At 38.7% G+C, this 24,611-nt stretch overlaps 3 protein-coding genes across 3 annotated transcripts in view; 1 reads left to right on the top strand and 2 right to left on the bottom strand.

The window, feature by feature from the left end:
- Nucleotides 1-2,439: 2,439 nt before the first annotated feature.
- Nucleotides 2,440-8,726, top strand: LOC112057235 (nucleolar protein 9). Its single transcript, XM_052887544.1, has 8 exons — nucleotides 2,440-2,739; nucleotides 2,905-3,490; nucleotides 3,858-4,133; nucleotides 4,640-4,793; nucleotides 5,377-5,505; nucleotides 6,446-6,589; nucleotides 7,361-7,516; nucleotides 8,480-8,726. Exons 1-8 carry the CDS (start codon nucleotides 2,532-2,534, stop codon nucleotides 8,711-8,713), a joined length of 1,887 nt encoding a protein of 628 aa, XP_052743504.1. The 5' UTR covers nucleotides 2,440-2,531; the 3' UTR covers nucleotides 8,714-8,726.
- Nucleotides 8,727-9,437: 711 nt separating this feature from the next.
- On the bottom strand, nucleotides 9,438-13,122 carry LOC112057236 (uncharacterized). Its single transcript, XM_052887557.1, has 3 exons — nucleotides 12,981-13,122; nucleotides 10,206-10,338; nucleotides 9,438-9,649 (listed from the first exon to the last, which is right to left on the bottom strand). The coding sequence occupies exons 1-3, from the start codon at nucleotides 12,990-12,992 to the stop codon at nucleotides 9,519-9,521; spliced, it is 276 nt and encodes a 91-aa protein (XP_052743517.1). The 5' UTR covers nucleotides 12,993-13,122; the 3' UTR covers nucleotides 9,438-9,518.
- Nucleotides 13,123-20,402: 7,280 nt separating this feature from the next.
- The window catches only part of LOC112053968 (protein CBFA2T1), a 60,708-nt gene continuing 56,499 nt past the window's right edge, over nucleotides 20,403-24,611 (bottom strand). The window contains exons 9-12 of the mRNA XM_024093601.2: nucleotides 24,235-24,359; nucleotides 23,527-23,691; nucleotides 22,714-22,821; nucleotides 20,403-22,146 (exon numbers count right to left, since the gene is read on the bottom strand). Of these exons, the coding sequence (XP_023949369.2) occupies nucleotides 21,826-22,146; nucleotides 22,714-22,821; nucleotides 23,527-23,691; nucleotides 24,235-24,359 (719 nt within the window). The 3' untranslated portion in view covers nucleotides 20,403-21,825. The remainder of the gene's footprint in view (nucleotides 22,147-22,713; nucleotides 22,822-23,526; nucleotides 23,692-24,234; nucleotides 24,360-24,611) is intronic.

The following is a 24,611-nucleotide window of genomic DNA, read 5'->3' as shown; positions in this document are numbered from 1 at the left end:
TCAGTTTTCTAGGGAATTTCTTACCGGACGATCCAACTAGAATTTAAATGTTCCTATGTCTGTGACACGCTATGAAGGCCGTTATGATAAATATAAAATAGGTTTAAAGTTAACTTATTAGTAATGCAATTTGTTTTGCCATTTAGTGTCATATGAACCATTGCTGACTGCATCAGTGCATTAAACAACTTTTCGTTTTCCCTTAATGTTTTATCAGTCCTCCAGAGTTGTAATGTTGGCCTTGATATTTTCCTTTTATTTTGATCGTCTTATTTATATTATGACTAGGTCGTCCGCGACTCCATCCGCCCTTAGACCTAATCTGGCCCTCCCACTAAATCGGTTTTAGCAAACGTCTACTATCTATAAACTACCTGACTGCCAAATTTCACTTTTGTACATAAATTATGGCCTGAAATAAAATGATTTTATTTATTTTTTTATTTTCGGGTTTCGAGTTTTCATGATGTGACCTTTCGCTTTTATATAAGAAGATAAAATAAATTTTTTTCAATTAATGAGAACCCATGGTTAAACAGAAAATCGGTTTTAGCGATTTTAATATTTTATTCTAGTGCCGTGCCTGTCCTGTTAACTCTGATTTTAATTTCCTTTGTAATAAAATAATTTCGGTTAGTACGAGAGCTGTCAGCCTTTCCTTAATTTTATTTAAGCTCAAAGTTAGTGAGCCTGAGTGAGCCCATACTTCTACCGTATGTAGGAGATACTTCTTACTACTTACTTATGAAACTTTGGAGATAGGATTATGGTAGTTTTGTGGGTTAGCAGGTAACGAAAGTACAGACCTTCAATAACTTTGCCTAAAAAAATTTTTTTTTCAATGTGACCCTTAAAAAACATCATCATCATGTCAGCCAATGGACATCCACTGCAGGACATAGGCCTTTTGTAGGGACTTCCAAACTTCACGATACTGAGCCATCTGCATCCAGCGAATACCTGCGACTCGCTAGATTTCCGAAGACCGTTCTATTCTTAAATACTCTAAGATAATAGGTTCTATTGCTATTCTATTCAGAGACTGGCTAAGAATTTTTTTTGTATTTAAAATACTTGCTAGGTTAGTTTAATTTAAAAAAATCTATGGAGACTATACGTTTTCTATTTTGCAGCTCAAGGGGCCGAAGCTTCAGTACAAAGACCTTTGGACTATAAGATTATGCATGTGTTGGTTGCGAAAATAAATCTGTACGTACAGAAATCAGACAGTGAGAGTGAAGCCACACGGTGCGGTGCGGCGCAGTACTGGAAACATTTTCCCGCTTCACTGTACACATGTGGTACGCGGCGCAATACAGCACCGTTGCGGCGCCGTAGCAAAAAGTGTGCCTGCGGTGCGGCGCCGAAATGCACCGTGTGGCATATCATTGATATTTATATGCAGCCCGCCGCAATGACACCGCTCCGGCGCCGCGCTGCTACTACACCGCAACGTGTGGCATACTTCTCTCTAATCGTACATTAATTTGAACTATGTTCTACATAGTCATTTGGTCTAGTTTTGTAATGGTGTAATATTAAATAATTATGACTTTGATGTTGGGTAACAATAAATGAGCCGTGATAGCCCAGTGGATATGACCTCTGCCTCCGATTTCGGAGGGTGTGGGTTCGAATCCGGTCCGGGGCATGCACCTCCAACTTTTCAGTTGTGTGCATTTTAAGAAATTAAATATCACGTGTCTCAATCGGTGAAGGAAAACATCGTGAGGAAACCTGCATACCAGAGAATTTCTTAATTCTCTGCGTTTGTGAAGTCTGCCAATCCGCATTGGGCCAGCGTGGTGGACTATTGGCCTAACCCTCTCATTCTGAGAGGAGACTCGAGCTCAGCAGTGAGCCGTATATGGGTTGATAAAGAAGAAGAAGAAGAACAATAAATATTACTTTTGGAGTTTAGTCATTAAGAATCAATTTTTCATATATAGCCCCCAGTATCAAAAAATATGGGCAGTAAAATTCAATGAACGAATGACAGCATTACGTTTTTTGTGCGCAACCTATTTTGCGCACCTTTCACTTATCGGGGGTTAGTATTGTGACGTACATAGTGTATACTGCGGGGCAACAAACACCTATTTAGACAGTCGTTCTGATAGAGTAAACTCCATTCGTGCGTCGCAGCTGATACACACACTTTTTAATTTTTTGTTTTTTTTCAATTGGTTTGTTAAACTATTTTAAAAGTAAGTAAGTGTACCTCGATTAAATAAAAAACTTAAAAAAAATCTTCTTTTAAAATTGCCGCTGTTTTAGTTAAAATATTCCGTTTAAGGAAATAGTAGCGCTGCCTTGTCCAACTTTTCGTGTATTTCGTGTTCTTCACTTTTTCTCCTTGGAGTGTTTGTTCTTTGACACAAACAATCGATTTTGAGTCCATTACCGTCATCTGTCAATGTCATTGTCATGCTAAATTGTCAATGCTTGTTTTGTTTGTTGACAATCGAATCGAGTTAAAACGTAACCTAAAAAATCTTATTTAATGTTGTAGTGACTTTTTTCTAATAAAAATGGGCGATGAAACGGTAGAAAAAGTAGACAATAATACGCCACATAAAAAACAAAGGAAGAAGCGTAAAAACTTTTTAAAAAATGCCAAGAAATATGCGAAGAAAGGTCAAATGGGACGCGGCACACAAATACCACAGGATCTGTTTGATTATTTTGTGAAAATTTTGGAAACTATTAAGCAAGGAGTAAACGACCCCGATGAGCGGCGTGAGTAAAACTATTAAACTATAAAAAAAAAATCTCTGAATTATCTTACCTTTCTACGATCACATGTGATCGCAAAAACAAGATTATAAGGAACTAGTGAGTGTAGAGATTACCAATTGGTAGGATTGCAATTGGATAGTTTAAAGGTGTAACTATTTATTTCAGATGCACTAGTCAACAATGTCCTAGAGAGAACCAAGGGGGAGGAGCTAAATATAGTTGGTAACCAGTTAGGTTGCCGTCTCATTGAGCTGTTACTGCCTTACGCATCACCTGAAGACTTGGAGCGCTACATAGAAGCACTGTCTCCGGAACTCAGAAGGCTGTGCTCAGATAACTTCTCCAGTCACATTATAGAGACATTGTTACGAGTGTCCTGTGAGAGGGCCACTGACCATTTGCAAATACTAGATCAAATTGAGGATGAAGAAGGTCCAAAGAAAAAACGTAAAAAACGCAAGTCTGAGTACACAGATGAACACATACAGTATTGTCATGAGTTTACACTAAAAATATGCAAATATGTGTTGAATAATTTGGAGGATTTTGTATGGGACCAATATGCAAATCACATTTTGCGAAGTGCTCTGAAATGTCTGAGTGGCATAACTTTATTGCCGGGGGAGAAAGCTAAGGTGAACATGTTTGTGCAGACTGCGGGCAGTTCAAGCATACCCCCACATGCCACTGAAATGAAATATAAAGTAGTGCCGGATGAGTATCAGGAGATTGTAAAGGATTTTGCTAACAGGTACTATTTCTGACGCATGTTATAATATAATTCTATAAAATTATGAATAACAAATTCATTTTGCTGTTCTTGATGAAAACCCAATAAATCTTAGCAGAAGTGCCACCAAGGCTATACAAAAACATATGTTTATCTTAAACATAATTATGTTTTACTGAACTAAAATAACTAATGTGTCAATTTTGTAACAAATAAATTGTTAATCAAAAATTCTTTGTTTATGATTGCCAAAACACAAAATAAACTTTAAAAGCCTATTTGGCATAACAATGCCTTCAAAGCGAACAATAGTAAGGGCAATGTAATTTTTTGCTTTTTAGAGTAATTCATCTTTAAATTGGGTTCAATTTTTTTATTTATTTTTTAGACTTTCAGCATGGCCTCAGTTCAAAGACTTGCCATACAAGAACATAACATCAGCTCTGCTCCAGGTGCTACTCTATGCAATCAAGAATGTAGATAAGAACATAACAAAGAGTTTGATTAAGAAGCTCTTAAATGAGAGTTTTGCTCCCGAAGATTGGGCTTCCAATGAGAATGATGAGAAAAAAGACAAAATTGATGTAGATGCAATAGAATCAAGTGAAAAGACCTCAGTAGAGAGAAGTTTACCTCCTGTTTTCAGTAATGAATCTGCTGTCAGGTAAGAATAAGATTTTAATCTATTTATTATCATTATCATTATCAGGTGATAAACACCACTGCTGGATAAAGGCTTCTTATATGGACTTATGACAGCCTCTGTTGAGCAGTGGTATGTGGGACAGAGTTACAAGACAAGGTACTGGGTTCGATCCCTGGCTTGGGCAATTCAGGTTTTCTTAATTGGTTCAGGTCTGGTTTGTGGGAGGCTTCAGCCGTGGCTAGTAAATTACCTGAGAATGTGATAACCACAAAATCACTGCATATGTTTAAGAACTGGCTGGATAGATATATGAAGCAATAAGAAGCACAACAATATAGGTGCATCAGCGAAAGCTAAAGCCTATAATTACAATAATAATAAGGCTAGAGACCATCGGAATGGCAAAGTCTGGAGGATGCCTATATCAATGGATAACCTGACTGCTCTGATTTAATAAATTAAGTACTATAACAAGCAAACCGTGAATAAACGCTATTTTCCAATGTATTTGTTAACTATTCCAGGTTGTTAGAAGCAGCACTGTTTGTGTCGAAGAAGAAGAGCTACACGCAGCTGTACGCGCGCTGCTTCATCAACCGGCTGGGCCAGCTCGCCACCATGCCCATGCTCAACTACACCGTGCAGCGGCTCATTGACAACTGTCAGATTAAGGAGGAGGTATGGGCTTTTGTATATTGACGATGAGTCCAAGCAAACCAATTCCCGCCAATTACCTTTTAAAAATCCTTACATAATTATTATTGTAATGAATAAATATGTATGGATATATAAGAAACATGAGTTTGTATCACGCTGTGTAGATTTCCTTTTCCTACGTTGGCTTACCATCATCTAAATTGCATCCTTCGCCACTGGTATATTGTATTGTGAGTCTCTTTGTGAACCAACATGTAGAAGCATTACCAAACCACAGGGATGCCACCATAAGGCTTAAAAGTTGACACTACACTACATAACTACATTCGTTATCAACACATATACAGCTCACTGCTGAGCTCGAGTCTTCTCTCAGAATGCCACTAATGCCAGTGCCACGCTGGCCCAATGCGAATTGGCAGACTTCACACACGTGGAGGATTAAGAAATTCTCTGGCGTGCAGGTTTCCTCACAATGTTTTCCTTCACTGATTGAGACACGTGATATTTAATTTCTTAAACTAACTACATTACCAAGGGGCAATATAGGCTATAATTATCTCCATAAAAGGTTCTGCAAGTGTAATAATTTGTAATTGTTTAGTTTGAGCCGATGTTCGAGGAGTTGTCGAGCTCGTGCGCGGCGCTGCTGGCGTGCGGCAACACGGGCGTGCTGGTGGCGCTCGCCAAGGCGTGTCTGCGGATCAAGACCAAGCAGATGCAGTTCTTGCAGGTGAACACCCAGTCTAGTTAAATGTAGTGTTGCTAGTGATGACCTATCTGAGTCTTGGTCGCTATGAGTTTCATAAGAAGGCTCAAAGTAGACGATGGAGCGAGTTAAGCTTGAAGTCTCTCATGATGATGATTTAATTAATATTGATTCATGATATAATGAGAATAAGAAGATCCGCAGAAGAAACAAAGTTCCTGACAGATTAACAAGTTAACTTAGCAATGGGTATACAACTTTTTGAAGAGAAAATAAATATTGGGGTCTCAAGGTGCTGGAATGACGAAAGTGCAGTGTTGATCAGTGAAAGTGCAGTGTTTTTGGCTGGTGGGAGGCTTCGGCCGTGGCTAGTTACCACCCTACCGGCAAAGACGTACCGCCAAGCGATTAATCACACCCCAAGTGGACTGAGGATGCTGTCTGTTCAAGGTTGTTTCGTTTGGAAGTCCATGCAAGAGGCATATGTCTAGCAGTGGACGTCCATTGACTGATATTGACGTTGATAAGGAAGTGTTGCCGCAAAAAATAAATGATTATTATTCATTAGCGGACGCCGGCGACTTCGTCCGCGTGGAATTTAGTTTTTCCCAAATCCCTCGGGAACCATGGATTTTTCCGAGATTAAAAGTAGTCTTATGTGTTAATCCAGGCTGTAATATATCTTAATACCAAATTTCAGCTAATTTGATTCAGTAAAGAGTAACAAACATTCATATCATCAAAATCATCAGTTTTCGCAAATCTCGGGAAACAATGGATTTTTTCGGAATAAAAAGTAGCCTATTTGTTAAACCAGAGTAAAATCTATTTCCATTCCAAATTTCAGCTAAATCGCTTCAGTAATAGTGGCGTTATAGAGTAACAAACATCCAAACATACTTCCAAACATCCATACAAACTTTATAATATTAGTAGGATGTTATGAGTTGTTGTCTTGTTCCAGATGTTGGAGAAGACGCTGTGCTGCGAGGCGGAGCAGCAGCAGCTGGCGGTGCGCTGCCTGCAGCTGCTGCCGCGGCGCGCCGACGCGCACTACTTCATACACATACACGGCTCCGTCATACTGCAGACTGTGCTGGACTACCAGGTGGGCTGGCGGTAGGGACTACTCACACTTGTTCATTTGGAGTTTACTCCTTAAAAAAACAGTTTTTCATATATAGCCTCCGGTATAAAATAATATGGGCAGTAAAATTCGATGAATGAATGACAGCGTTACGTTATTTGAGCGCAACCTATTCTGCACACCTTTCACCGTGCGTTGCCGCAAACAGCGTGCACGCCACGGCCTGCTGCTCCTCGGTTGCGCATCTTTCACTTTTCAGGCGTCTGTATTGAGACGTACATAGTGTATGCTGCGGGGCAACATACACTATTTAGACAGTCAATCTTTTTTTATCTTTTTATTTTTTTAAAGTTAGCCCTTTAAAACTACAATCTCACCTGATGGTAAGTTATGATGTAACCTAAGATGGAAGCGGGCCAATTTGGTAGGAGAAGGATGAAAATCCACACCTTTTTCGGTTTCTACGCGACATCGTACCGGAACGCTAAATCGCTTGACGGTACGTCTTTGCCGGCAGAGTGGTAACTAGTCACGACTGAAGCTTCACGCCAGCCAGACCTAGACCTATTAAGAAAACCTCAATCGGCCCATACATTTTTCTAGTTTTCGAAGCGTTTGCGATCGTAGAAAGAGAAACGATGTGCACTTGGGTACAGGGGTTGACTAGCGTACTATTGTTCTTTGGAAGATTTCTAATTAGACCATGATTTTGACGTTATTCGCAAAACAATACTCTACCGTAAACCATAATTTTGCATAATTGAGTTTCATCATTTCCATCTGCCATTCCAGCGTCCAGCGAAAGCGGTGTCGTCTCTGCTGGAGCTGTCTTCCGAGGAGTTGCTGTACATCTTCTGCGACGCGAAGGGTTGCCACGTGGCGGACGCCTTCTGCCGCGGACAGTTCGTGGGCGTGAAGGCGAGGGACAAGCTTATATGGAAGCTGAAGGTAAATTTTGAACCTGCGCCTTCACTTGACTAACGAGATAATTATTTTTTTAACATTCCATAATAATTAATTTATTATGAAAGACGGCTAAAACTCACGTGATAGTTACAACGTCGGCGTATGCTCAAATAGTTTAGAATTCATTCGGGGCCCTTAGTCATGAGCTAGTTTTTGCCACGCTGCACGATCCAAAGTGCGACGCAGCGGCGCCTGCTGAGGGGTTAAGGGGTGGGGAGTGAAGGTTCCGGTACACTCGAGGGCTCCTTAACGTCATCTTGATTAGACCCGTCTTCTTGTAAACAAATCGAACTATTACTCCAAGTAAGTTATTTACGACAAAGAATGAAATAGCGGTTTCCACGCTACCAGCAGCACACATCCATGATCACGAATAATACTTTAGTTTAAATTTTAATATTCCATGACATAAATTGTGACACAAAAGAGTAGAAAATAAATGAGGCTCTGTCACTTATGGTTGTTCATAGGGTAACTCTGTGTTCTGTCATCCACTTGGGATTGCAAATACCTTGATATTTGATTATAATTGATATTTTTTTCTATATATTTATATAGGTAATATTATGTTCTTGTTTAATTAAGATGAAAATAATTTTATTATCTAATATAAATAAATTAATAAATATACTTGGAAAATAATTACTATCTAGCCCCGAAGTAAGCATCATATTTTGATAAGGGTACTAACTAAGTTAGCTGATTCTATGATTTATATTTATTATATTTAAAATAAATAAAATCAAGTCAATTTCATCTTATTAAATGATATTAATTATTGTAATTCGTTTTGTAAATATCCGAATTTGCACAGTATTATGATTGGCTGCTCTATAATGACAGATACTTGTGATAATGACACTAAATGCGATGTTGCCACATTTCGAGTTAATTACTTCCATTTTTATTAACTTCTACTCGTCTATGTCGCACTATATCTTACAGGGTTTCTACCAAAAGATGGCGCTGTCCCAATACGGTTCCCGCGCTTTCGAGAAAGTGTTCGAGGTGGCGTCACTTGAGCAGAAAGTGAAGATAATGACGGAGCTGTCAGACAAGAGCAACTTGCTCAACAGCACCAACTGCGGGCGGCTCATCGCCGCCAAGCTGGACGTGGCCACCTTCAAGACCTCGCAGAAACAGTGGGAGAAGAGTAGGAGCAACGTTGAGAAAGAATAAACTTTATATTGTATCTGTGGTTTTATTTTTGACAGTTCTTAATAGCACCATTTTAGAATAAAAGAAGAGACTTGAGGTTTTTCTATGGTATTCACTTAGTAAGCATAGGCAGAAAATAAATATTTTTTTGTTAATAATCAACGATATTTTATACTATCATATGTAGCACTAGCGCGTCGAAATTGAGACAAACGAAGGATCAGCCTGGCTGTCCAGCGCGGAAATGCATCCAGTATTCTTGCCATCATTCCACGTGGGCATGATTTGTATAGTTATTAGGATAAGTTAGCTTAAGTTCCATATTGTATTCTTTCTCAAAAAAATAAATAAATACAAAGGCCTCGAACAGTGATTTCAGACTAGATTGACAAGAACCGTCTAACTTATCAATCACTACCTTCCACAAGCATGTTAGTTATTATTTTCGTACATAGATATACGAATGTTTTTACAGGCTGACTGAAAATAAGACTAGTTACCAGTGGCTAGTTACCACCCTACCGGCAAAGACGTACCGCCAAGCAATTTAGCGTTCCGGTACGATGCCGTGTAGAAACCGAAAGGGGTGTGGATTTCATCCTCCTCCTAACAAGTTAGCCCGCTTCCATCTCAGACTGCATCATCACTTACCATCAGGTGAGATTGTAGTCAAGGGCTAACTTGTAAAGAATAAAAAAAAAAAAAAGACAAAATTTTGGTTAATCCAGAGAATCATAGACATTAATTTAAAAAAATCAGTAATATTTATTTTCAATTGAACAATAAATACTATCAGGCGACTAGTACAGAAGATCAGTTCGTAAGCTTATACAGCATACTGGCACACTCCGTTGCAGCCTTTGGGTATCTCCCCGGGCTGCAGGCGACACACTTTGTTCCCGCATACATACTCCCCCTTGCGGAGGTTGAGGTGGAGATTGCTCAGTGGGGGAGGCCCTGGAATTTAACCAATGGAAATCTATATTATCACTGAAAAAACACCAATAGTAATCTATAAAAAATATAGTTTTATAATCTAGATGCAACACTAAAAAAACCACCCAAGTGCGACTCACGATCCGCGCGTGAATTTTTTTTTTATTTTTAACAATTAAAGTTACTGTACTCCTACATAACTACATATCTATACTATTACGATAATCATATGGGAAAAACGCTTTTATTTTGATATAATTATTAATTTTTGAGTGTAATAAAGTGAATAATATAATTCAATATTCGCGTAATTGTTAATTTTCAATATTCTATTAATTGTTCAGACGATGAGAGCCCTCCTAACTATTTTTTTTTATTTTATTATATGATGTAGCGGCAATAGAAATAAATACATCATCTCTGAAAATTTCAACCGTATAACTTCACATTTCATGAGTTAAAGCGTGGTGACTGGTGACAGACGGACGGATGGACATCCGTGTTTTTAACCGACTTGGTAATTTTTTTCATGTATTTTTTTTATTTAAGTACTCCACCTCAGTAATTTATTATTAACCTTTGTAAGCCGGTCTGCCGCCCTTTACCGGCAGATGGCGGTGCACCTCAGGAGTGTTGTCGTAGCTCTGAGGGTGGTCGATGGGTGACGAACAGACCATCACCACTGCCATGAACATGGCGATGAGTAACATCTGGAAAAATATTACTTTTATTTTATTATTATTATAATTTATGTAAAATTTTATGCATATCATTACACTATAAAATAAGTTCAACTTTTAGATGGATCCTATAGTCTGGCAAGTTCTTTGATGACACCCCCATGATATGCGGGTGACGGGGGGAACAACTGCGCAGGTGTGAAATCGTGAGCGCGGGGAAGTGAGGTGCATCAGTCGTGGGATTTCATTCATCGCTCCATGCCCCCCTGGCCCGCGCGGACCATTGAGAGTGTTACGAACGAATTTGCCAAGCTATAGGTTAGATTCAATGGACTTTTTTGGTTTGGTTGATAATAAGAAAAAATCACCGTCAGGATGTTGGATGCTGGCGGCTCGAGATCGTTGTGCTTGGAGATCCATGACTGATAAGGTAAGGTAAGAAAAAAACATAATTATCGACCTATTTGAACGACCAGGCCTCCTTCTTTAAGTATAGGAGGTAGGATTTAGAGCTTTGACCCACCACACTGCTCCAAACATAAATAAATATTCAAGTCCAACTTGAATAAATTCCTACGAGTGACCGTGACAGAGAACGATCCAAGATGACGTCATTTCGGTGGGAGATCTATGTTACATGAGAGCAAAAACGAAAAATCGCTGTCATTTGTTGTAGTGACTGTGATTTTGAAGCATTCACCGAGTTACATAATGACCCTGCTCAATTTATACTGAGAATTTGTAAAAAGAAAGAATAGCTCAGTAGTTCATAAACCCAGGACTGGACCAAACCACGTAGACTATGCACTGGACCAAAGAGCACTAAGTAAATAACTTGTATGGACCTCTTCCGCGATGTTGTTGAAGTCAAACAGGAAATCATGCATGCATGATTTGCCCATGTAGGTACCTACCCACCTACCTCTAACGACTTAACCAATTAAAGGCTAATTATATTAAATGCTATAATGACAGCTCTTTACTCTTTTGATCTAGGTACTAGGTAGGTGTATAAAATAGGAGTAGTTCCTCTAGTAGAGTATGTAGGTAGATAAGTACTTCCATCATAATGCGAAAAGTGCTGATAGGTAGGTACCTATATGAGAACACCCATATGTCTGCAACACATCTAAACTGAATTAGATGATAATTTTACTTTTAAATATCCATAGGAACTATCTTTATTATTTATTATATTAGTAACTAGCGGACGCCCGCGACTTCATCCGCGTGAAAGTCGTTGTAAACTTTCAACTACCCCTATCCTACCCTACCCTACCTCTACCCTACCCTACCTCTACCCTACCCTATCCCAACCCTACCCCTACCCTACCACTACCCTACCCCTACCCTACCCTACCCCTGCCCTACCCCTACCCTACACTACCCCTACTCTACCCCTACCCTTCCTCACCCTACCCCTACCCTATTCATTAAGGCTGCACTTCTTTATTTATTCCCCCCCCCCCCCCCCGCGAGTCGCATCGAGCGCGGCAACCGTTACACAAAAATAATCCATATAGCATGAATTAGGTATTCACGCGCGATGGCTTAGCGTATTTCTTGTATAACTTTGGTGTTTCTTTAATGATTTTTATGATTCTTTTTTTATTGAATAGGTAATAATGTTAACTTTTTTAGTTAAAGATGAGTGATGAGTGTTATAAACATAAGAGTAGACAAATATAATTAGAAAGCTCCGAACTGCTAAGCTATCGGGAGTTACACGTGTTATTGTGACTCAACCATAAAAGATAGACATATATATGCTGTTGTGTTTTTATAGATAATTTTAAGGAGAACATTTCCGTCATACATGATTTCTATGTAGCTTTAACCATTAAGGCTGTACACGCGACGGAAGCTTAAAAAATTGAGTAACTTCTCCCGTTTTCTCAACATTTCTCTTCACTGCTCTGCTCCTATTGATCGTAGCGTAATGAAAAGTATACTATAACCTGCCCAGGAGTATGTAGAATAATTGTACCAAGTTTCGTTAAAATCCGTCCAGTAGTTTTTGTTTCTATAAAGAACATACAGACAGACAGACAGACAGACAGACAGACAGACAGACAGACAGACAGACAGACAGACAGACAGACAAAAATTTTACTGATTCCATTTTTGGCATCAGTATCGATCACCAATCACCCCCTGATAGTTATTTTGGAAATATATTTCATGTACAGAATTGACCTCTCTACAGATTTATTATAAGTATAGATATCCACGTAGTTTTCATATCAGATTTAAAACTTTTAAATTAACAGAAATGTCTATACGAGTACCTATTACTATAATACGTACAGGTATGTACTAATTTAGATAGGTCGAAAAATAATAGAAATAAAGAAAGAAATATCAAAGTTGAACAATCTTTCGAGCAGTGGACTAATTGCTAATAGAGAATAGAGAATAAACTGTCAATAGAGTCAACATCTCCTGAGGATGATCTCGAACTAAAATCATCTCAACGGTCTCGAAGTGAAGTTCGCAGGGGATTTTCTGGGTGCCATTGCCGCTTGTATTCGTCGGTCTTTCATGGAGAACAGCAAAATAAATCAATTAATCCCTATTCATAATAAACCTCCGCAAAGTGACGCCAGCTTATTTCCAACAGACAATTAAGGATAAAAATATAAATAATATATGTAGGTGTTTTGTTTACTCACAAAGCTTTTCATTGCGCGCACGTCTGTCGTTCCTCCCACTACAGATGATAATGTGTGTGTTTACCTCGATTCACGTGAATATATCGCCGATCGCGCGGGTTTAACGGAACGGACCGTTCCGCTACGAGCTTATTGGTATAAGGGAGCTCGCACACTAGGTAAACCACGGCTAGACGTTGGCCTACAATGGTAACAGAAAAGATGACCTCAAAACCGCAAGAAATGGAAGTTATTTGAAGGAAGCCTTCTTCTTACCTGAGGCCCAGTAAAATATATAATAAGTACCTATACTTTAATTTAAAAAATATTGTCTGTGAAATTTATTACCAGTAGGTACATAGGTACCTGCTATAAGTATAAAGATACAGCTTTACAGTGAGTATTAAGTTAAATAAAGGCAAAAGTTATCTATATCTATAGTCTATAATAATATTATAAAGAGGTAAAGTTTGTGATGTTGTAACTGGATCTACTGACTAACCGATTTTGAAAATTCTTTTATCAAACAACAGTAAGGAATCGGATAGTTTAAAAAATCTCTTTCATTCGTTTCATTATTTGGCTTATTTATTGGACCCTAGCTGAGTGTATCTGACTAGGTAACTGCTACCTACACTGTCTTACTCTAATGTGTATAGTAATCAAGTTTAATAGGTCAGTCATAAGGTAATGTTTATATCTATAAATTACTCTTGAAATACTTATTAGATATCAATATCACGCAGTTGTATTAAGTTCAAGAGTTAGCTCGCAGATGATGTCACTACAGTGATCCGTTGATAACAAACCGGAATGTTGATTTCCCCTCAAAACATTTTTTTTTATCATTTCTTGGGAATATACGAGGATAGAATACCTAAATATATAATTATCTACAATATTAAGCAAGTCTTTATAAATCTCGTCTACGCTCCTGGCACATGCACACTGGTGTAAAGAGTGTCTCCTTCTGCACTGACCTCAGACCAATTACCTTCTCTATATTTTTACAGGACCCCTTGCTTATAGTGGTGTTAAATATTTTCGAAGTCTGAGTCGTCCCCCTCAAAAAACAACAGACAATTTTGTTGGTGAATTTGAGTGTGATACAAGTTCTATAGAAAATAAGAGGCCCTGTCTATATCTATGTCTATCTATGGCATCTATGTCCTAATTCTAAGCGCGCCTGATTTTGTAAAGATCACTATAAATATTAACGATAATGACCGGGACCGTCGACTTTACAAAATACTTACGTATTCTGCGGTGTAATACCACCATCTTCCCAACTCTTTCTTGGGAGAAAAAGGCTCAGTATTCGTAGCTTCAGGAGTCGAACCAAGGAATTCGTGATCCAAAGCACAAAGGCTAAACGCTGGACCATCACGAGTTCGCGACCATGAGTATTATGTTTTAAAATAATATCTAGGCATTAACTTGCAAGGTACTTTTAGTAATACAATGACTGTCTCTTTAAATCCAAACAATTCGTCATCCTGTTGTGTTCCTACGTCCTGCAGTAATTTGTGAGCTGTACCTACAGTGAGTCAGACAGTACCACCACATGCCATTGACTACTTGTTCTTTGAGTCATATTACTGTTGGCCATTCATTGTAAAAACAAAGTTGATTCAATTGTTTTCCAAAGAAAAAAGTACCTATTTATTTTCAACGACACAATTTTTTGGTAAAAGCAATAAAACATAATTATTTATGTACAGGTATTTTAAAAATAGCCATTGTAACTAGCAACGGCCATTGCTACCACCAGAGTAGACCTCAGTAATTTTAGAAAATGTAAAATACTAAACTGTTAATTGACCTCAATGTCTAGGCCACAGCACTATTAACTGCGCCAAGGTCGTCAAAGTATAGCAATTTCCGTCATTTAAACGAATATAAGATAGTCGATATTAGTAACATTAATTGTTTTCTACACACTGCATACAACGACAACAACTAAACGATAAACTGCTTAATTCACAGGCAATCATTACTTTACTTCGCCTTTAGATATTTTTAACTTTCCGTGGACAGATATTGATTCAAAACCTCGGATTTATCCGTAATCGGATACTGTTCGACAAACTCACGTGATTGTGCATTTCTCAATATTTGTATAAGTAATTTTATTTTGTCTTATTTTGAGCTGACCTTTGTAAACAGAATTGCCTTCCTTCACCGGCAGGCGTAGGTGATCTACTGGAGTGACGTCATAACTCTGCAGATTGTCGACTGGTGATGAACAGAACATCTACCACACATGGCACAAAGTGATGAGTAGTAACTAAAGATAGAATACCGATAGCCTAACTGCCGGACCAACAACGAGGCAGTTATTAAATAGAATCCTTTTCTTCCATTCATTAAGAAAAACGTAATTCCCGTTATTAAGATAAAACTATTACAAACAAGCGAAACCTCAGGCAATAGCTAGTGTTTAATATTTTCGGCCGTGGTCCTCCGTTCACAATTCAAAAGTACCCTCCGCTGAAACTTTTCGGCAAGTATCTTTGTAAGACAAAGGCCTCATCAGGCGCTAGCCGCGGGCGCGACGCAGCAAAGCGTCACGCGTGACGTTGACGTCACAAAGCTGACGCTGACGTCACAAAGCTGACGTTGACGTCACAAAGCCCGTCCGATTGTTACACTTCATCTGTTTGTATCTAAATGCTTTGAGAACAATTTACCTATTTTACATAACTATATCAGTATACTTGGGTTATGTTTTGAATCTTTTGATGCCATATACAAAAATGGCTTGGGGCTATCTGATTCAAAGCTTGTCCGGGGAATTATTACTATTATTATTCCTGTCGCTACACAGCTTTGCTGTGCTTTGAAGAAATTGATATACCTATATTATCACATTTATTCAGTTCAGGAATGTTCTTATTCTTAACAAAAAGCCTGCTTTCACTGAAAGTCTTTGTATTTCAAATCTGTTAGTAGAAAACTCCACAGTCCGCTAAAGATTCTTTTAAGACACCTTTAAGGGTCTGTAGGGAAAAATTGCCGCAAAACTAACAGTCTAGTGACTGGTGGTGCGATTCATCATGATAATCAACAGTGCAAGTATAAAAAGAAAATACTTTTTATACTTGCACTGTTGAGGTTCTGAAACCTTGAGATCTGCTACTTTCTACAACCACAGTCCAAACTCCATCATCAACCATGAACATTGCACTTCATAGATGCAAAAGTCCATTGCCTACCCTAAGGACTCATTAAAAGTCTAGATTGAGGAAGGAATTCTCAATTTTGTACGATTTGTACGTGTAGTGCATACCTTAGATAAAATCCTTGTGCACACCACTCGCCTTATCTGCCTATGACAGGAGCACAGGTTGACAAACTTCAGCATTTTAAAATGCGATATTATGTCTGGCTACACAGCCTCTCGGTCCCTTTATCCACCGACATGGCCGCCGGCTGCTGTCAAGTGGTAAAGTCCTTTTCATGAAAGAAGTCCCCCAGCTGCGGCGCTAATGTCCTAATGACGCTCATTGTCATTTGGTAATGACGGTCTTATTGTCATTTGTGTAAGGCGCTGTCATTTATGTTAAATTTAGTTCAAGATTTAGCCGCAGGACTTCTTTCATGAAAAGGTCTCTACTGCTGTTGTAAAACTTGGTTTTTAATCTAAATTAAATACTTAAGTACCTGTTAACATTTTTAGTAGTAGAACTTTTGTTAATTATCAGTTCAAGCTAGATCTGAGATTCTTTCGAAACGTCTCATAAGTCAGCGTGATGACACCTATTAATAGGAGACTTTAAGTTCAAGCTCACAAACCACCATGCTGTTTCAGTGCTGGTTGGTGGGTTAATGTAATCTTGTACGAACACGATTAGATGTTTTATGATAATTATTCCTTACGCCCAATTTAAATGAAACAAAGCTTGCAAGTTTATGATCGATGTTTAAACAAAATGAACTGACATATTATTATCAGACTTACAAATTACTGTTATAGTGCTAATATCGAGTATTTAATATACTCGATATTATTATTTAATATATTCGTAAATAACACTCGTACCTTTTATTGTTGAAACGAAAAATGTGCTGATTTGTTTTTCCTAATTATAATTAATTTATATATTTTATTTAAATACTAGCGGACGCCCGCGACTTCGTCCGCGTGAAACCCTACTACTACCCCTACCCCTACCCTATCCTTACCCTACCAATACCCTAACCCTACACTACCCCTACCTTACCACGCGACGGCGACTGAAAGCTGAAAAAATGGAGTAACTTCTCCCGTTTTCTCAACATTTCCCTTCACTGCTCTGCTCCTATTGATTGTAGTGTGATGAAAAGTATACTATAACTTGTCCAGGAGTATGAAGAATAATTGTACTAAGTTTCGTTAAAATCCGTCGAGTAGTTTTTTTTCTACAACGAACATACCACGCGATGGAAGCTTAAAAAATTAAGTAACTTCTCCCGTTTTCCAAACATTTCCCTTCACTGCTCTGCTCCTATTGATCATAGCGTGATGAAAAGTATACTATAACCTGCCCAGGAGTATGAAGAATAATTGTACCAAGTTTCGTTAAAATCCGTGGAGTAGTTTTATAAAGAACATACAGACAGACAGACAGACATACAGACAGACAGACAGACAGACAGAAAATAATTTTACTGATTGCATTTTTGCCATCAGTATCGACCACTAATCACCCCCTGATAGTTATTATAGAAAAAAATTCATGTACAGAATTGACCTCTCTACAGATTTATTATAAGTATAGATTTGTGAAATACTTTACCGTATAGCTGTTGAACTCGGGATTTAATTAAATTGTAAACTTACCTTTTGATTATCACTACATGTTGATAGCTGTTGATATCCCAATGGCTATCAGACAAAATTAAAAAGAGGACGAAGTCACAAACAACGTCCGATACAGAACTATCCACGGATGACCACTTACCATCAACATGGCGGACGTTTAATTAATCTGTCACTCGACATCGAAAATCGGAACGTTTTCTAAATCCCGCGCGATGTGCTGGCGCCACACCCTCGTGCAGTGACGTGTCGTTAGCGCGGCCGGTGAGAGCGCAGCTTTACTTCGAGTGGCCTGCCGTCGACGGGCTGGGGTGACCACGGAACAGTACAACCAGGGACAGTCTTTTTCTTTTATTTTTTATAAAAAGGATAATTGTCGTATATTTATCATATGACTATTATAATATTATATTCCCGAGACATTCGAAATTCGAGAAAATGGTAAGTAAATCCGAAATTGGCCTGAACCGGGAATCGACCCAAGATATCCCTGACTCAACAAAACATGTTGTTAGTCGTCTTTGAGCATTCGTCTGAAATATTCTTACTGTCTGCCAAAGTCAACTTTAGTTTTTTATTACACCCATTATTGAGAAAAATCCACAAAAGTGCTTAAGCGTGGTTTATGTTTGCAAATTTAATTTCATGTGAAGCAAGAGTGGACAAGCGTGTGACAGCGAACAACTGCGCGTCGTAAAAGCACTTTGTGACACGCTGACGTGATGTGACGTCACACGCAGTGACAGGCGACGTCGAGCGTCATCGAAGGTTGTTCTAATGGCTGAGCCAAAGTTGACTTTATATTTACGTTTGTTGAGACAAAAGATCGTGGCTCTTTAGAGCCACCCAGGACTCGACCCACACCACCGCGTCGTTAGGTGTCTACCTACTTGTAGTCGATAGGTGCACCACGGGAGCGCGCCGCGTTGTCACCTGTGAACCTCGCGTGGACAACGAATTTTCGAGTTCACGCAAGGCAATCACACCAACAGCGACCATATCATCGAGTGGTCCACCCGCCGTCCGCACGTGGACACCTCGCGAGCAAGGCGACCCGGTGATGGTACAGAGTTAATGTTGTGAGCGCATGCCCATACAAATCCACACAAAGTATACTAACCACTCGAAGCGAGGCGGTGCGGTTCGGGTCCCGTGTTGCTCTAATGAGCTACGACCTAAATGCCGCATTCACTTTTGGCATTCACACTATGTGCTCCTCGCGATATTATCCCGTCTACCCACATAATGTCTGCTTTACCGGCGCATATGATCGCAGCGCTAAGTTCTTTGACTCGCGCTAGAAACCGACAGAATAGGTAGGACGAAGAGCATATACGGCAGAGTAACGAGGCCACACGACGTCTCAGCATACTTCCCTTGCTACTTCCCACGCCACTTTTGCAGTAAGTGATGGAGATAATTCGGGAAAGTACTAAGTACTTATTTCTGTCACCAAACTATAGGTAGGTATTTTATCTATTATCTATTTCTTGCTTTTTCAGTAACTGCCTCGTTGGACAGTTGGTTAGGGTCATAAGGTTCTGAGTTCGAGCACGAGTCAGGCGTAAATATGATTATTTTAATAATGTCTCGGCATCAGCCTGAGCAGTGGAAAACTATTGTTGTAACACCCTACATATATATAATCTAACCTTTAAGACAAGGGTGAATAGATATTTTCAAAGTAAGCGCGTCCCATCCTCTATACCTATAAAAACGCCTTGGGTTCCTACACTATCGGGTGAGGCTTGTCAACATTTCAGTTTTTACATTTGAGAATTTCCTGTTTTTGTCAAGTATTTTATCAAATGTAATTTTAGAATTTTTAATCTCACAAAATATATACGAAGGTTTTACTCCCAGAAACTGGTAAACTTCATCACAAGTCTCAATAGGAGGTCTGGGATCCGGTGCCCACCCACTCTAGGTACTTTTGTTGTACTTACTAGCACAAGTTAGATATTTGCGTAGTTTATTATAGGGCTCAAAAGGTGATTACAAATATATGAAAAGTAATGTCAAACAAAGGTTATGATTCACAACACTTGTCAGGACAACTTAATTAACAAATCAAACTGTAACCAAAATAAGATCCTAGAATGGCAGAGAATGACCTTGAGTGGAGTCACGTACTTGTGAACGATGTGTGTAGGGTTAAAGGATCCTTTGACTGATATCAAACACTCCCCTTTTCCACTCAAGTCACTCTCCCCGCCTATCCCAAGTAACCCATAAAGAATTACACAACAAGAGATGTGGACGACTCGAACGCCACGAGCACACTGAAGCCAACACGAGATCGAGCGACGTCATATCCGTCACAGACTACTATTTCCAACACTAAACGGCGATAACAAGTTGGAGGGAATGGAGAATATTCATTATGTATTAAACAATTTTTAAATTAAAATTAAATGCGATAAATAAAACTGCGAGATTCCATTTTCTAATTTTGACTATATTTCGTGAAGTAGACATACTTATATGTAATACAACATACGGAATGAATTCGTTAGGTATTTGATATTGCTATTATATACACATAGTGATAACTTAACAATTATTAAATTCGAAAATTTACACACGATAATAATTAAGTATTCATTTAATATTGCACACAGTTAGAGGAAAATTATTTTCACATAAACAACCATTAAAATTTAGCTGAATGTTTCTACATAGTATATACAAAAAGTGTTACTTATTTTTTTTATAGGTGCGAAGACAAATATGTTCTAATACACTAATCGTGACAGTCGAGTTTTGAAAATCTGTAGGTACATTTTTAAGCGACTTTAAAAAGAAGGTTCTATGTTCAGCTGTAGTATGTATGTTTTTGTTATTGAAAATTAAACCTCTGGTTACTAGTGTTGGAAAGTAAAGCTTAACCAGAAAAAATAAGAAACCTCGGCATGCTGCTAAAAAAAGGAACCAAATCTACTAGCTACGCTATAACTACCTACATTTTTTTCTTTTATAATATGTATCTTATAAATGTGTCAAACTCTGGTTTTTTATATCTTCAATGATTTGCATCCCACATTCAGAAAACGTTCGTGACATACAGAACCCTAAAAAACAAGTTACGTAGACGTTTATTAATAGCCGCTTACTTAATACCTAATATAAATAATATTTAATCGGCGTAAACAAATTTAGTTGTTACATATTTATGAGCTATGAGCATAAGTAATGTTTATTTTTAGCTTATCTTTTAAATACCACTTATATACATAAGAATTAATTAATAAAATATTCACAAATAAAATTATTCTAAGTCTAAGTTTAACAAATAAACAAACAATTCTATTTTGCATTTAACAAATCATATTTTTACTATGTACAGTTTATAAATACTACATCAATAAATACTTAATTTAAGTAATATTAAGATTGAGAGAGTTAGTATAAATAATTATTACTTTCCTTACATAACTATATACATAAACGTAACTAAACTCTTTTTATAAATAGATCTAATGTGATGGAATTGATTGAATATGGGAAGATACCGGTATGTCTAATATTCCAACAATTTCATCCATTTCCAAAATTTTCTTTCGAGTAAAAGACGTGACAGTATTTAGTGTAATAGTAGACTTTTTTTAGAATATAAATAGAATAGAATTTCCCCTTGACGAAAAGTTGGAAATCCTGGAAAAATAGGTGGGACACAGATTCTGTTCCCTTATTAAAGAAAAAATACAACAACTGTGATCCAGTAAAATTAGTCAAAATTAGATAAGAATCTCTGAATTTGAAAGATTCAGAGGTATTATGATATTTTTTACTTTATCCTCGAATTTTAAAAGACGCGTACACCCTACCATACGTACTCGTAGGTTTTGTGAGAACGATTAGAATGCCAAAATACAAGTTTAAGCAAAGATTCAGCAGGGTATCTCAAATTCCGAGGTGAACTTACTAAGTTCACTGGATCACTGTATTAAAAAAACTTACATCTTTCACCGTTTAATCTAAATTAAAATCTCCTGTAAATGGAGTTCACCTCCTAATTTTCCTCGGAAACTTGATGGTGTTACCCAAAAAGTCCTTGTTAAGACGTCATTTCTTCCCCCCTATTCCCCCTATCAGACCCTGGGCAGTGGACAGGGTAGCTAGCGCGATCCTTTCCGAAGTTGCGGTTAAACTCCTTTCTTGGGATGCGAGATTAGTGGTGAGCAACCTCTCCGCTGAATTGAGGGTTGTTAATGATAGCCGGTTGTCTTGCCGCTCAGTGTTGGTTGTCACGGGGAGGGTTTGTGTGGTTGTTATCGGGGTGGTCGAGCGGGTTAGCGGTTTCGGAAGGGATGGTTGCTGCTGGTTGGTCGTCGGTGGAGAGGTTCGTAAGAGTGTAGTTGGTTTTTGATCCCGGCCGCTGCACACCTGAAAAAAACGAATATTATATTTGACCAGTTTCTATCCGAGCTGAAGTAAGCAAAAAAATTGTTGAGAGACTAGCATTAACTTCATTTACAATATGAACCCAAATACCAATTTCTGAAAGATCAATTTAAATCTATTTAGTTTTTGAGGTAACAAAAATTTTATGTCCATTTTGGATGACCAAGTAATTTCTCAGAATATTTATATCCCAGTAGAGTGTTATATGAGATCCGTGATAGCCCAGTGGATATGACCTCTGCCTCCGACTCCGGGGGGTGTGGGTTCGGATCCGGTCAAGGGCATGCACCTCCAACTTTTCAGTTGTGCGCATTTTAAAAAATTAAATATCACATGTCTCTGCGTGTGTGAAGTCTGCCAATCCACATTAGGCCAGCGTGGTAGACTATTGGCCTAACCCCTGTCATTCTGAGAGGAGACTCAAGCTCAGCCAGTGAGCCGAATATGGGTTGATAATGATGAATGGTGATAATGAGAGTGTATTCGTAGAAAGGAGTTACGAAGATGATGCGTTACTCCCACCATTCCTCCACCCCCAGAAGTACGCACCTGGTGGTGGTTCTCCCAGTCCTTGTGCTGGCAGAAGGCGCCGCAGTAGCGCGCCGCGTTGCAGCCCGAGCACGTCTCCTGCGCTTTGCGCCCGCAGTTCCAGCAGCACTAGGGGCGAAATCTAATTAAATTCATTTATTTTACGCAATATTCCCAGTAATACTTTAAAAAATCAATTCTCAAACGAGCAGTGACTCTACTGAGCACCGAAAAGTGTGTGGAGAGCATCGATAAGTGCCATCAGCAAACTCAGCTTTTTAAAAAAAATCTCAATAAAGCAGACCCGATATTTACCTGCATCTTTTACCTGATATGATAATAATAAGCACTGCCAAGATATATACAAGGTATATGTACGAGTATGCTATCGTCATTAACTACAATTTGGACATTTTTGGAAAACTACACACTTTCTAGGCAAACGCATTTCACGATAGACATGAAGTGTTATCATATTTGAAAATCTGTTTGTGCCAACTGCAACAATATTTTATACAATCTTTGGCCAATTGGGTCTAGTATTCTGCATATTGATAATCTGTAGCAGAATAACCAGGGCAGACCACTCTACATTAGATCAAAGCAATTGCTTGAAACCTATAAATATAGAACCAAAAGGTCATCACGAAATATCGAAAACCGCTTGACGAAGATTCAAAGATGAAATTTTTGCAGGGAGGTATTAGAAGGTCCGATTTTGAACGAAATCCGAAGAACGGATTTTGCGATAAGGCCGGATTAAGGAGGTCCTGGCAGGTGGTGACGGCAGGCGTCCCCGACAGGGCTTTTAATATATCAGAGTTGGCGACGTACGTTCTGTTGTCCCGCGGCGCTGGGGCTCAGGTCTCGGCCGGGCGGCGGGGAGTGGCGCCGCTCGCTGCGCTCCATCTTGCCGCGCTCGGCCGCCACCAGCTCCAGGGCTCGGGTCTCCGCCGCGCCCACCGCTCGCTGCAGCTCCAACAGAGCTTGCCGTTTCACCTTACGAAAAAAACTTGTTTTATTTATTTATTTTTTACTGCACCAAACAGATAAATAATATAAAAGTACCTAACAATAAAGGAAGCTTATAGTAGAAATAATAGAAGGCGGCCTTCTTGCTAAAAGAATTTCTCCCATACAACCTTTGGTGAGAGGAATTAATTTTGGTATACGGGTTGGTAAGCTTATGAGTTCTTTCATTTCTTTCCTGTATAAGAGCCAATAACGACCTTGTAAGTAGAAAGATAACTAAAGAAGCCTCGATATTCATGGAAAACCACAATTCAGGTGCCCAAGTCAAGTCAGCGAGGTGATTCCCGCTCATTGGACTATTATATTATACCCACTTTTTCATTTTTTTTCAAGGGAAAGGGTCGTATTGGTCGTGATAAAAATACAGAATATTTCTTGAAAATTACATTAGGACCTGGGGAATTTTTAATATTTTTTTTATATGAATTTGGAGATTACAGCTTATTCTTCTGACACAGTGTGAATTTTCAGATTATCTTATAGAGCATCATATAATAATGTTCACCTCACCTGGTTGACGGCGTCCTCCGCTCGTCTCCTCACCTCCGCCACTTTCTCCTCAGTCTGGCGCACCGCCGTCGCCATGATCTCGCTCGCTGCTCTCTTGATGTCGTTGCTCTCCGGAGGCTCGACCCCTGGCACAACGACCATACAGTTCACTGACATTGTTCAACATTCATCTGATTGTGGTGAGATTACCCATGTACAGCCAGAATCAAACTTTATGACGATTTTAATTAATACTTATAATACTTTAGCCTTGGAACATTTACAGCTTATCAGCGGATGAGACTTAGATGAACTATAAAATCAATATAGGGCTCGAGACCAATTTTAGATATTCTAAATCACGCAAGTTTGTTTTGTATGTCTTCTTCTATGTTATG

The sequence above is a fragment of the Bicyclus anynana genome, chromosome 2, assembly GCF_947172395.1.
Source record: "Bicyclus anynana chromosome 2, ilBicAnyn1.1, whole genome shotgun sequence".
Taxonomy (NCBI): domain Eukaryota; kingdom Metazoa; phylum Arthropoda; class Insecta; order Lepidoptera; family Nymphalidae; genus Bicyclus; species Bicyclus anynana.
The sequence above is the reverse complement of the archived record's forward strand: the minus strand, read 5'-3'. Positions and strand labels throughout refer to the sequence as shown.

Excerpts from the sequence above, each read along its gene's own strand:
- LOC112057235 (XM_052887544.1), top strand. The coding sequence starts at position 2,532 with ATGGGCGATGAAACGGTAGAAAAAGTAGACAATAATACGCCACATAAA. Across the intron at positions 2,740-2,904 it reads AAACGACCCCGATGAGCGGC|ATGCACTAGTCAACAATGTC; the intron begins GTGAGTAAAACT and ends TATTTATTTCAG. Across the intron at positions 5,506-6,445 it reads AGCAGATGCAGTTCTTGCAG|ATGTTGGAGAAGACGCTGTG; the intron begins GTGAACACCCAG and ends GTCTTGTTCCAG.
- LOC112057236 (XM_052887557.1), bottom strand. Across the intron at positions 9,650-10,205 it reads CGGCAGACCGGCTTACAAAG|GGCCTCCCCCACTGAGCAAT; the intron begins GTTAATAATAAA and ends GTTAAATTCCAG.